Below are 12503 nucleotides of genomic sequence, written 5' to 3'. Positions count from 1 at the left end.
CAGTATACACTCGAACGCGCTTTATCTTCTTCTGCCGAAAATTGTATTGTGTTATTTTAAGTCTTTAATGGCTGATGAATACTTAACTCATATGAAACGAACTATCTAGCCATGAATAAGTAAGAAAGGCGAATAAAAGAGAAGAGTGGAAGCTTGGAAATTTTGAAATGGTGCCAATAAGTGCAAAACAGACCTTTCCTGGAAACGAACAGAAAAAATAATAATAAATAAATGAATATCCAGGAAGACTATAAATCTATTTGTCGGCTACGATGCCAAGTGAGAAAGTAGGTTTACAACAATAGTTTTGCTTTCTGTATTGATGAATTTTTTTCCTAAGTATTGGTCCATTAGATTCAACATTTACCATAAACAAAGATCAATTTCCAAAGCATAAGAATACATACAGTACTCACCTGATATACATATCTGTCAAAACTTTGTTACAAAATCTAATAGCAAAGTGCTCTGTTCTTTGTATGGTTATCTAATAGTTCTGAATTATTGTTTCAGTTTTCAGAATAATATTTTAGAAGTCCCTTGAACATTTCTTACACTCATTTATTAGTATATGGCACAGAAAAGTCTAAAAGGCTATATATTTTTTCCACAGAATAGAATGCTGATATATGTGGAAAACAAAGTTATTGCAGACAGAATAACCCAATTTAGCATCTGCTGTCAGTGCATACATACGGATACTGGAATTGTGAAATAAAAACCTAAATTATAATACTTTTATTGTAATATGATAACATTACAGTGACGCTAAGTGTACTTGAGTACATTACAAACAGTACAAAAATAGAGGCTGGGACGGTGGGTGCTAGAATAATGAAGACAGAATTATAAATCAGAAGGAAGAAATGGCTTTGGGTGAAAAAATAATCTTTGAACAATTTTCAGCTGAAAAAGCAAATATAAAATAATTACAGATGATGAAAATATGGTATTCTGGTCATGGGAAGAAGAAGACGGAGCAGAATAAGCTCGGACGACTACGGGCTTCAATGGCGATCTTAAACTTCTGCAAAAAATCTTCCACTTAGCATAGCCCATAGCAAATCTAAGTCTATCATTCACTTACCTCTTACATTTGTTTTTGAAGGTTCTCTTATCGCTCTAAAATTCATCCATTAAGGAGGCAACTTCTTATTAGTCAGACAAAAGTTATTGTTTTCTTGGATAAAGTTTTCTCCCAGACTCTCCATCCAAGCAAGCTACCACCAGGCTTTTAAGATAATTCCTGATGTTAGAAGAATGTGCCATCCCTAGACCCATCTTCGTAATCAGTTTTGTCTTTAAGTTTAGTTACTTTTTTCACTTATCCTGCCAACACCAGTTCTTGCGTCTTCGTAACATTTGCCACAGAGCTAAACTTTATGATTTTCCTCAACTGAACATTGTATCTCGATTACAGACCCCGGTATCCAACTCACAATTTCTTCTTCTAAACCAGCCTCTTTTGATTCTCCATGTTCAATGACCGCGCGCAACTACTGACCAACAAATGTAGATGGCTGTAACGGGTTAAAATCTTGTTTTTCTTCGTAAAAGAACGAATTGTGTGATTAGTTTTTGTCCATAATAAATCGATTAATTACACATATACTTCTGCACGCCAAATTAATCTCCTCTTTTGCTGTTTTCATCATTGGCATTGGCCATTCTTTATAATTCTTTAGTCCCATAGTTACTGTGTCATAACGGCTTATCCTTGAACATATTGAATATACAAGCATATATAAAATTTTGATAGGCCTAAAGCATGCAGGTCAGCTCGCTTCAAATGAATATTGGTATTTAAAAACAAGTCAAGTTCAACAGCTCCTTACGAAGAGTCTGCTAGTCTCGCTGGCAAATCCTAAGCCTACGAGTATATGGGAAAGGGCCAGAACTTATCCCCTTGAGGAAGAACCTGGTACCCCACAGGACATATATTAAGAACAATTTAGTAGTCTTCAGAGCAAACCACTTCGTAGAACTGCTGTGTCTTCGTAGCAGTGACGGTGTTGTAGCGTTTTTCCGTTTTGGTCACCGACCTTATGAACGTCGAGAAGACGGTGTGGGTGATGTACTGAGGGAGAGTTGCCACACGCGTCCTGAACTCCGGAACCTAAGGGATAGACCTAATCAGTGATTTTGCTTTTATTAAGATATACCCAGACTAAAAAACGGTGATTTTGCTTTTATTAAGTTATTCACAGACTAAGAATGGTGATTTTGCTTTTATTAAGTTATAAACAGACTAAAAATGGTGATTTTGCTTTTATTAGTCTATAAACAGAAAAAAGGGGGAGGTGTCACTTGCAAATCTGAACGTGAAATTACAAAGCAGATATTAGGATTTAAACTCACATTTTGCGTCTGAGTTACGAAGTACGGGATCATCTTAGTTGAATGGATAATCTGTGTTACCGTCTGGGGTACCTCGTAGTAAGTCATGCTCTGCCTGCGAAGAAAGAGAAATTCCTTTAATGAATAATATCTGTAACTGGAATATATGACAACTGTTTGTTGCTGACCACATGAAATGGTTAAACTGATATAATATAACTTAAAAATAAAGGCTTGTAATGTCTTAATACATGTGAAAGAACGATGACTATTTTGTGCGGTACGATAACGCTAAAGGCGAGAGTCCCAGGATAATGTTTTCTGACATATTTTAATTTAAAAAAATGGTCAGATTAGCTAATATTAATATAAAAAAAGTGAAGTAACGACTGTTTAACCTTATAATTCCTCACATTAATGATTATTCCTAACTTCAATTTTCCAGAAAACTTAGAAAAATGAAAGATATTAGGTACAAAGTCTCACACGAAGATGGTGAAAGATTCCACAAAACGTCCTCCCAAACGGCGGCGTTTCCCGCCAAACAGTAGCGCAAGAAATTATCCCCTTTTATTTCATATTTACTTCTACGTTTGCTCATTTCGTTTACTACTCACCTGCTCTTTTCCTGAGCCATATTACGGAACTCGGTGGTCTTCACCCAAATAGTTACAGGTTTGCAATCGTTTTCCGCCGGCGCGGGTTCATCTCCTGTTACACCGAAGGCCACCATCCACAGAACCACGAATCGTATAATTCCTTTCTAAAAGTGAGGATGAACCATTAATGAGACTAACACAACGATAACATACTAAAATTATTAATAACTTCCAGTTTTGTACACTAAGATTATTACACATTTCCAAAATCAGTATGTTTAAATTTGGCTCAAATTTCTTACCTTCATGGTTTCCAGATTAGATATGGTAGCCATTCACAGCCATTTGATTGATATCTGAGGGAAGTAATTTAGAATTAGATGTCTACTTTATAGAATGACAGACGGGATGTGTCCTTACTTAGCCTAGGTCTGGTTGAAACGAAGAAGAAGAAGAAGAAGAAGAAGAAGAAGAAGAAGAAGAAGAAGAAGAAGAAGAAGAAGAAGAAGAAGAAGAAGAAGAAGAAGAAGCGTTATGGCAGCGCGATCAGGCCAGCAGTCATCTGTATGAATGACCAACTTTCTCGTTCACACTCGGCCTAATCCAGCTTCGAGCGATTTCTCTCTAAAAGATCTTTATTTCAGTGGCCCTGGGGTTCACAAGTTCTCACCCTGAGGTTTGTAACTCCCACGGGTGGGTTCTTGGTTAATCCATGCAGTAATTTGCTTAACTCCGGGTATATGTGGTTCATTCGGGGTCACTTTGTAAATTCAAGGCATACCTGGTTAACTCAAAGGTTTCCTGGTTAACTCAGAGGTTATCTGGTTAACTCAGGTGTTATCTGGTTAACTCAAGAGGTTATCTGGTTAACTCAGGTGTTACCTGGGTAACTCAGGTGTTACCTGGGTAACTCAGTGGTTATCTGGTTAACCCAGGGGTTACCTGAGTGACTCAGAGGCTATCAGGGTAACTCTAGAGGGTATTTGGCTAATTCAGATATAGGTCTACTGTAGATTAGGGGATATCTGAGTAACTCTGTGGTATATATTCATCAGTACCTCTTTGAAATACAGCATTTTAGACACAGAGGGAGAAGAAAACGAGAGATAACAAATACAACAGACACTTGTAAATACGTAACCTCCATACGGTATTATTTATGGAAATAAAAATATAACAAAACAAAAAACACACAATATGCACCTCTTGTCTAATTCCGCCTTCTCCGTCAATTCCTCCTTTTAGAGCCATTCATCTCACTTTCCCTCAGAGTTCTTGACTTATTTCCTTAATTTCAAATGTCACTTAAGGTCCTAAAACCTTGCTTGTCACCTGGACCACTCTGAAACCTAGACTGGAAAAGCACAGTGGCAGTCCAGTGACGGGTGCACCAAGGACTAGCTAGAGAATATTCTGGTTCCACCATATGGTCGCGAGCATAAACGAGTGGGAAAGCAGAGATTTTCTGAATTATAATGGCTCGTCTTTCTCACGTTTTCTGCTTTAGGTTCCCTGGGGGTTTCTCGTCCGGAAAATATGAACGTGTAGAAGACAGATCCATTTTAGTAATTTTTTGTACATTTTCTGTTCTCAGTTTCTGTAAAACGTTTGAGGTCAGGAAAGGACCTGATTATGATAGGAATTATCCCTTTTTGCATCTCAGACCCTCAAGAAAAAAAGCTAACGAGATTTATTATTATTTTTACAATTTTTTTGTTGACAATGGTACACATTGTCAAGGTGCTCTCTTAGAAGGCAAGTGTTAGGCTAATTTAACCTTCAATACTTTCTCAATATTATTTAACTATAAGAAATAATTCCCGCCTAAATTTATTAATATTTCCTGAATATTTAATTACTATAAATAGTGGGTATACGAGGCTACTAATGTTGCAGAAGTTTTCTGTGCAAATCAAATATGAATTGAGCAGTGAATACCACCTTGTTTTAATTGGAAGCCATCCTTTATTAGAGGAAACGTGTTATTATTGAAATAATAATCATAATATGTAATTAATCAGGAAATATTATGCCTACACAAAGCGAGTTACTAGTTTACACACTCACAATAAACATACACTGTTTCCTGACGTAGGTCTAGGCTTAGTTTTGAATTACAATCTGTTGACTTTTTATTTTCTTCGTTTTTCATTCATAAACACCTCGATGAAAGGTCATTAAAACCACGTTAAACAACATAAAAAAAGTTTATTAAAGTCTCAACAGTAATCAATAACAACACCCAATCTAGAATATACAAGGCACTGGTTTTTGAAGAAGAAGAAGAAACTTTAATTCGCACTTCACGATAAAGTTATCGACTCATTCAAATGAAATTTTGCTAATGGGAGGGCTATGGGCCTAGGGAGGGTCCATTAGATTTTAGAACGGATCTGGATATTGATCCAGGAGTGGATCTGGTTACTGATCCAGAAATAGATCTGGTTACTGATCCAGAAATAGATCTGGTTACCAATCCAGATTTGTTTTCTGTTAAGGATAAATATATCGCACTATATAACATATTATCACATCGTTATATATCATGGACTTGAGAACAGCCATATGATTTATGGATTTCGGTTTCTTTGGCGTTGCTTGAAGCTTCCATTCTGTGTTCCTAGGAGTAGGCCTATTGCGAACTGGCTTCTTATGGTCGTCTGCGCCTGTCGAGATAAGGAAAGATATTGATCTATAATAAGACTTTTCTATACTTAGTACTTTCTGTACTGAAAAAATAGGATTCTTTAATAATCATAAGATACAGTTTAATAATGATTAAATACAGTTTAGGATCAAATCATTCACATGTCTGTAAATTTATGTAAACAAGTTTCTTCCAATGAGAAGGTCTTGGAAAAATAATTGCTAGGATTGCATATATATTTTTTATGGAAAGAAGGATGGGGAAAACTGTCAATAATTAGTTTTTAGGCCTAAGCAAATATATAATTTTCATAAAAAGAGAAGAATTAATCTCTGGACCTACACAAAGATTGAGTTTATCATTAGTGTTTAGGCCTATGCAAATTTTTTTATTAGAGAGTTAGTCTACATAGGCCTAGTTTGGTCATTCGTTCCTTAACGAAATTCATGGAAACATATTTAAAGAAAGTTTATTTCATTACCATAGCCATTTCCGCAGCATTTCCTTATTCTGTTCTGGCGGCGGGGACGGGGAGGGAGAAGCGGTGGCGGTTGAAGCGTGTCTTAAAAAACGTTGGTCCATCTTGTTGAATATGTAGGGCGCTTCGGCGCTGGCGCTGCTCAGCTGTGACAGGTTTCATCATAAAATAGCGTTCATGTTCATTTTCCCTCCCTCACGTTTCAAGTTGTTCCCAATGGCCACCCAATGCAACGGAGGGGGATATTTAGACACTTTTTAACGTCAAATGGATGATTTACGTTTTTTCTACTCTCGGCTAAATGACAAGGGAGTGATATATTTTTCCCCAACTCTGTACAGTTCGTTTTGTAGTGACTCTAATGCTAAAACTGTCATGCATGTTTCGATGGGAGCCTTACAATTATTATTATATATAAAGAGTAATATTACATAGTCTGTGTACTTAGGCGTGCAGTAGGAAAGCAGATAAAACGATAAGTTGACTATTAGACTAGGTCTATCCTGACTAGTTTGGTGAGGCCGTTTTTTTTTTTTTTTAATTTCCTTCTTGTCAGTTAGTCTGAGTCTACAGAGTAATGTCTGATCGTAAAGGTATCCTTTATAGTACTATCTCATGCTGTAGAGTCATGCTGTATATAGATAAGGCTTTTAAAGGAGCTAGTTTTTAAATTATTTAATTATTTTTCGTTACTGGCGGGGAGAGGAAATTTCATTTGAGCGCTAAACTTTCGCAGTTTAAGGCTTTTAATAAGCTATTTTTACCTATTTCTGTTTGTTTCTCGTTAAATAATGCTACTACACACACACACACACACATATAAGTGTGTGTGCGTGCAAATGTGTGAAGATACACTCGCACATACTGTCTAAAGCCTAAAATACCATCATGTAGCGAAATTCTGCTTCCCATAAGAATTTCTAAAGATTATATGCTTCAAATAACAGTTCGTGTCTTTGAGTGATATTCCTGTATGCTATTTCTTATTCATTTCCCGCCATCTACGTTCGAGAAAAGGCGCGAAAGTTTCCTTTACCTGGAAATGTCTGGAAGTTGTGGGATGGTTTTAAAGGTCTTGAAATCTCAGATAACTTTCTCTGCGTTTTATTCTTTTTTTTTTTAGTTCATTATTTTAGGGTTATCCTTTTTCAAGAGGCGAGTCAATTTACTTTCTTCAGAATTGTACGCTATTCTTTTTTTACTTTCCTCGAAATACGCCCACGACAAAAAAAAAAAAAAACTTCAAATTAGGCCTACGACAGAAACGTACCTTAATCAATTATTTCAATTCCTTTTAGGCCTAAGTGGAGGAGAACGTGTTTTGGATCTAATCTAAGGAACAAGCTTTGCTGTACGCGTAATTTAAGGATAATTCGTTATCTCAAACCTAATTACTGAATGTCTTTCCTATTGTAGGCCTAATTTGAGGCTGCTATTGTATCGTGAACTTTGAACTCTGGGCTTAGCTTACTTAGCCTAAAGTATTAAAGAAGGGGGCATACCAATCTGCTAGCATAGTGATGCTTTGGACTCTTATTTTCTCACATCGGAGAGACTTTCTAAAGAAAACCAACAATCAAAAGTTATTTGGCGTCAGAATTAGCCATTTCACCACAGAACACCTCTTAGACCTAGGTTTCAAAATAGCCATTAAGAGAAAATGCTACGTTAAGATAGGTCTAACGAGGGAAGCCATTAAGATGAATCGTTTAACTTTGAATTATAGTGAATATCTATGGAACTAAACGATGCAATTGCAATTCAGTGCATTGAAACAACGGTTTAGCCTTAAACTACCTAACAAAAGGAAAACAAACGTCATTTTTAGACTTGACTAGTAAATAAGAGGTTTAAAACGTGCTTGGGAAATACTAAAACAACCGTTAAAATTAAAGAATGACCTAAAACGTAAGAATGTAACATAAACCACTTGATAACAACCTATATTCTTGACTAGTGAACGAGAAAAACCTTTAATTATGAATGGTGTGAACGCGGACGTGTCCTTAATCAGTAAAAATTGCAATGAGTGAATAAAAGTCTTAAAGTCTTGACTAGAAAATGGAAAAATTCTTTTGGAATTGAATAGACGATATATAGATGTCTATTAATGTGAAAAATAACTGAATAGAAGCATTGTGATTGTGATAATCTCTTGTTGTCATTAGGTATTGTTGTTGGCTAGTTGTGTCATTTTGTCATTGTCTCGCTGCTTTTCTCTCTCTCTCTCTCTCTCTCTCTCTTCATTTAAAAGCAGTTGTGTCCTTTTTATGTCTTAAGCTGTCTCTTCTTTCTCTCAAAAGTAGTAGTGATGTCTGCTGATTGTTTCTCCCTCTCAAAAGTAGTAGTCAGGTCGCCTGCTTGTCTGTCCTTTCTATCAAAAGTAGTAGTCTCTTCTTTCTCTTAAAAGTAGTAGTCAGGTCTCCTAATTTTCTCAAAAGTAGTAATCAGGTCTCCTACTTCTCTCAAAAGTAGTAGTCAGGTCTCCTAATTTTCTGAGAAGAAGCAGTCAGGTCTCCTACTTCTCTCAGAAGTAGTCGTCAGGTCTCCTACTTCTCTCAAAAGCAGTCGTCAGGTCTCCTACTTCTCTCAAAAGCAGTCGTCAGGTCTCCTACTTCTCTCAAAAGCAGTCGTCAGGTCTCCTACTTCTCTCAAAAGTAGTCGTCAGGTCTCCTACTTCTCTCAAAAGTAGTCGTCAGGTCTCCTACTTCTCTCAAAAGTAGTCGTCAGGTCTCCTACTTCTCTCAAAAGTAGTCGTCAGGTCTCCTACTTCTCTCAAAAGTAGTCGTCAGGTCTCCTACTTCTCTCAAAAGTAGTAGTCAGGTCTCCTGCTGTAGCTGTAGGACTCGCTAGGCCTAGTGTATTGTACCTGCACGGTGGCCGTCGTCGTGACGTAGAAGGGAATGGCCGTCGTGATAAACCTGTCGACGGTGCTGACGATGTACGACGGCACCGTGGTCGTGATGTAGTTGTTGTAGGTGCTGGTCGTCGTGAGGTGCACCTCGGAAACGGCGGTGGTCGTCAGGTAGAGGGGCACCGTGGTCGTCTGCGTCACGACCAGCTCCTTGACGTACGTCGTCGTTATGTACTGCGGCAGACTGAGCGTCTGGGTGATGATGACCTGCTTGTAGATCGTCTGCGTGACGTACGTGGGCACCTCGTTCGTCTCCGTGACGTACACGTCCTGGTACGACGTCTCCGTGATGTGCGTCGTGGTGGTGACGTAGTCGTACGCCGTGGTGGTGAGGTGCGTCGTGCTGGTGATGTACTCCGTGTCGAAGTGCGTCTCCGTCAAAGACGTCGGGAGGTAGGACGTCTCGGTGAAGGTCGAGTAGACCGTCGAGGTGATGGGGTAGGTCTCCGTCGACGTCTCCGTCAGGTACTCCGTGCGGTACTTCGTGTGGAAGATGGTGGAGACTATGGTACTGTAGACAGGTACTTCGTGGAAGTCCGTCAGCGGTCTGGAATTGGGTGACGTACTTCGTCTCGTAATTCGTCGTGTAGACGGGTACGTCTTTGTACTCCGTCTCTGTGAAGTACTCCGTTCGGTAGTCTGTGAGGTACTCTGTGCTGTATATGGGCAGGGGCTCGGTCTGTGAAAGGGAGAAGAGAGATAATGAATGAATAATGAAGAGGACAATTTTAACAGACAAGTGAGTTTATCATTTTTACCTACCTGTATTCGACAAGGTTAGTTTTATTTTTCAATATATATTTAATATTTATCTATCTATCTATCTATTTATACATCTATCTACCTACCAATTTATCTATCTATCTATTTATCTCTCTATCTATCTATTTATACACATAATTTATTGATTTATTCACACTTTTTCTTACAAAACAATTCGGTAAACATGACACAATTACAATTATCCAACGAAACGGCAACGCTCGCCGACCATTATAAACAGTGTTGCCATTTGCCGAGTCATCTTTTTTTGAATTTCGTAACCTACTTCCTCTTAAGAGAGAAAGTTATTTGTGTTTATTTTCATATTATTTATTTTTATTTATTTTATTTTGAGTATTACTCCCTTTTTCAATATATTTCCCCATGAGGAAATAATATATTAAGGAGGAAAGTATATCGGAAAGTCTTTGAACTTTGTAGATAATTAGCGAGTTTCATATATCGTGAAATTATATAATTTGACCACAGAAACCCGATTATTTTTTGGGAATGGGGCTGCTAGTCCCATGCCCTTCGTTGCATATGATTTTTTTTAACTCATATTTGTTGAATAACCATCAGGTAAACGATAAGGTTCATGGATAATTTAACAAATATTAAAACATCTGCGAGTTACCATTGTTCATTCTTTAGACGCTTCCATTAGCGACAGAGTTGGAGAAAGTCTCCCATTATCTTTTTGTACTTTCTTTTCCTCATTCGCCCTTTCTTTTGCTGATTCATACTTTCCTTTCCCGATTCGTACTTTATTTCCCCGTATTTACTGAATGGCGTCGAGTCTAGCATTATTAAATAACTGACCAAAAAACTCACGTGAGTGACATTTTCTCACTGTTTGCCGAATGGCGTCGAGTCTGCAGTGACATTGTTGAACTGTCGATTGACCCAAAACTCACCTGTGTGATGTAATCCGTAGAACGGTGGGTTACGTAACTGATGCTTGTATCCGTCACAGTCTGCGTTACTAAAACCTGGAACGAAATAGAAGCTGAGATTATTTCTTGCAATAAGACGGTTCTTTGGTATCAACCCGAGGCGCTAGTACTAAACATGGCGGAAGCTCCTTGGGATGCCGTGGTTAGTACTAGCCCCTAGGGGATCAAAGATATCGCGTATTAATATAATTTGTCGACATTTGAGAAGTAGAGATTATATTGGGGTCATTGGTGGGAAAATTGGGTTATTTTTCTGTCGTGGTGAAATAATTAAGATTTTTGCGTAATGGGGTATGGATTATAATTGATTATTTATACTGAACAACTGGTGAATATTAGTAGAGAGAGAGAGAGAGAGAGAGAGAGAGAGAGAGAGAGAGAGAGAGAGAGAGAGAGAGAGAGAGAGAGAGAGAGAGATGGAAAATGCGATAAGGATATCTCGTTTAATATGGGTAAGACATTTATTAAAATATATATATATATATATATATATATATATATATATATATATATATATATATATATATATATATATATATATATATATATATATATATATATATCGAGAAGATTTCTCGATAACTTAACATGGTATTAAATCAACGGAACATCATACCATCGAAATTACATCACAGGAACATCATTTGAGCAAACGATCTTGAAGAAGAGAAAGCCTCCCCGATTTATTTATTGTTAAAAGTGAAAGTGGCCACGTCTAGGCGCAACAGTCTTCTGAAAAGGTGAATTGGTTCCTTACCGGAACGCAAATATTGTTCGGTTTTGAATTGGGGAGAATTCGTCAGCAATTTGATTGTGTTTTTCTATTTTTTTTTTCTTTCTGGGTATGTGGTTTGGGCTGTTAATACACGGGCGATTGTTTGCAATCAGTTTCATTGTTCTTTGGTTAGGTTGCTTGGAAAAGGCAATTGTAAATGGACTTTGAGTGATGATCACACGCATAAACATATATGTGTATATACACATATGTGTGTATGTATATATAAATATATTACACGGGTTTATGTGTTTACAATTATGTTTGGTTTTAAAACATCAATTTTAGCTGTAACGATTGCGCGCTTCATGAGAGAGAGAGAGAGAGAGAGAGAGAGAGAGAGAGAGAGAGAGAGAGAGAGATTCATTAAACATTTTAAATGTCCGGTGTTTTAAGAGGAAACTCTTACCTGCGAGTAACTGGTGTGAGTAATGGTGACGGTACGCTGACCGAAGCCTCCTCCACCCCCAAAACCTCCTCCTCCCCCTCCAAACCCTCCTCCGGCTCCACCTCCAAACCCTCCTCCTCCTGCTCCACCTCCAAACCCTCCTCCTCCTCCTCCTCCTGCTCCACCTCCAAACCCTCCTCCTCCTCCTCCACCACCTCCCCCACCCGCATAGAACCCCCCTCCCGCTCCGGCGAGGACCTCGGGCGCCAGATATGCGTCTCCTAAGTCGAAGACTCCGTCGAAGAAGTTCCCGGCTTCGCGGGGGCTCTTCCCTAAGTCCTCCTTCTCGCTGACGATCCTGATGTTGTTGTTCAGCTTCGACGCCCCTGGGAAGGCCTCCGAGGACCGGCCGAGGTGGAGGAGGACGAAAACGAGGGAGAAGTAGAATGGGGAGGGAGGTATGGCTCCATATCTCTTGGTTTTCTTAGCTGATGGCGTCGCTCTCGTGGTGGGCAGCATCTGCGAGAAGTTGGGGGGAATATTAGCCGCTGTTTTGGGGGCGTCTGCTAAAAGTGGTGTTACTTATTTATTTATTTATTTATTTATTTTATTTATTATATAGAACTCATGAATGATGTAGTTTTATT

At 38.3% G+C, this 12503-nt stretch overlaps 1 protein-coding gene and 1 pseudogene across 1 annotated transcript; both read right to left on the bottom strand.

Moving 5' to 3' along the window:
• Window positions 1-772: 772 nt before the first annotated feature.
• LOC136855753 (uncharacterized) lies at window positions 773-4341 on the bottom strand. The gene is made up of 5 exons (XM_067133115.1): window positions 4140-4341; window positions 3239-3292; window positions 2955-3100; window positions 2359-2452; window positions 773-2116 (listed from the first exon to the last, which is right to left on the bottom strand). Exons 2-5 carry the CDS (start codon window positions 3269-3271, stop codon window positions 1952-1954), a joined length of 438 nt encoding a protein of 145 aa, XP_066989216.1. The 5' UTR covers window positions 3272-3292; window positions 4140-4341; the 3' UTR covers window positions 773-1951.
• An 843-nt stretch (window positions 4342-5184) lies between these two features.
• LOC136855782 (uncharacterized) lies at window positions 5185-12375 on the bottom strand (annotated as a pseudogene).
• Between the last annotated feature and the right edge of the window lie 128 nt (window positions 12376-12503).

This window comes from Macrobrachium rosenbergii, chromosome 33 (assembly GCF_040412425.1).
Source record: "Macrobrachium rosenbergii isolate ZJJX-2024 chromosome 33, ASM4041242v1, whole genome shotgun sequence".
NCBI lineage: Eukaryota > Metazoa > Arthropoda > Malacostraca > Decapoda > Palaemonidae > Macrobrachium > Macrobrachium rosenbergii.
Note: the sequence above shows the minus strand (reverse complement) of the source record. Positions and strands in the feature narration are given on the sequence as shown.

Excerpts from the sequence above, each read along its gene's own strand:
- LOC136855753 (XM_067133115.1), bottom strand. The coding sequence starts at position 3,271 with ATGGCTACCATATCTAATCTGGAAACCATGAAG. Across the intron at positions 3,101-3,238 it reads CTAATCTGGAAACCATGAAG|AAAGGAATTATACGATTCGT; the intron begins GTAAGAAATTTG and ends CCTCACTTTTAG. Across the intron at positions 2,117-2,358 it reads TCGTAACTCAGACGCAAAAT|GTTCCGGAGTTCAGGACGCG; the intron begins GTGAGTTTAAAT and ends TCTATCCCTTAG.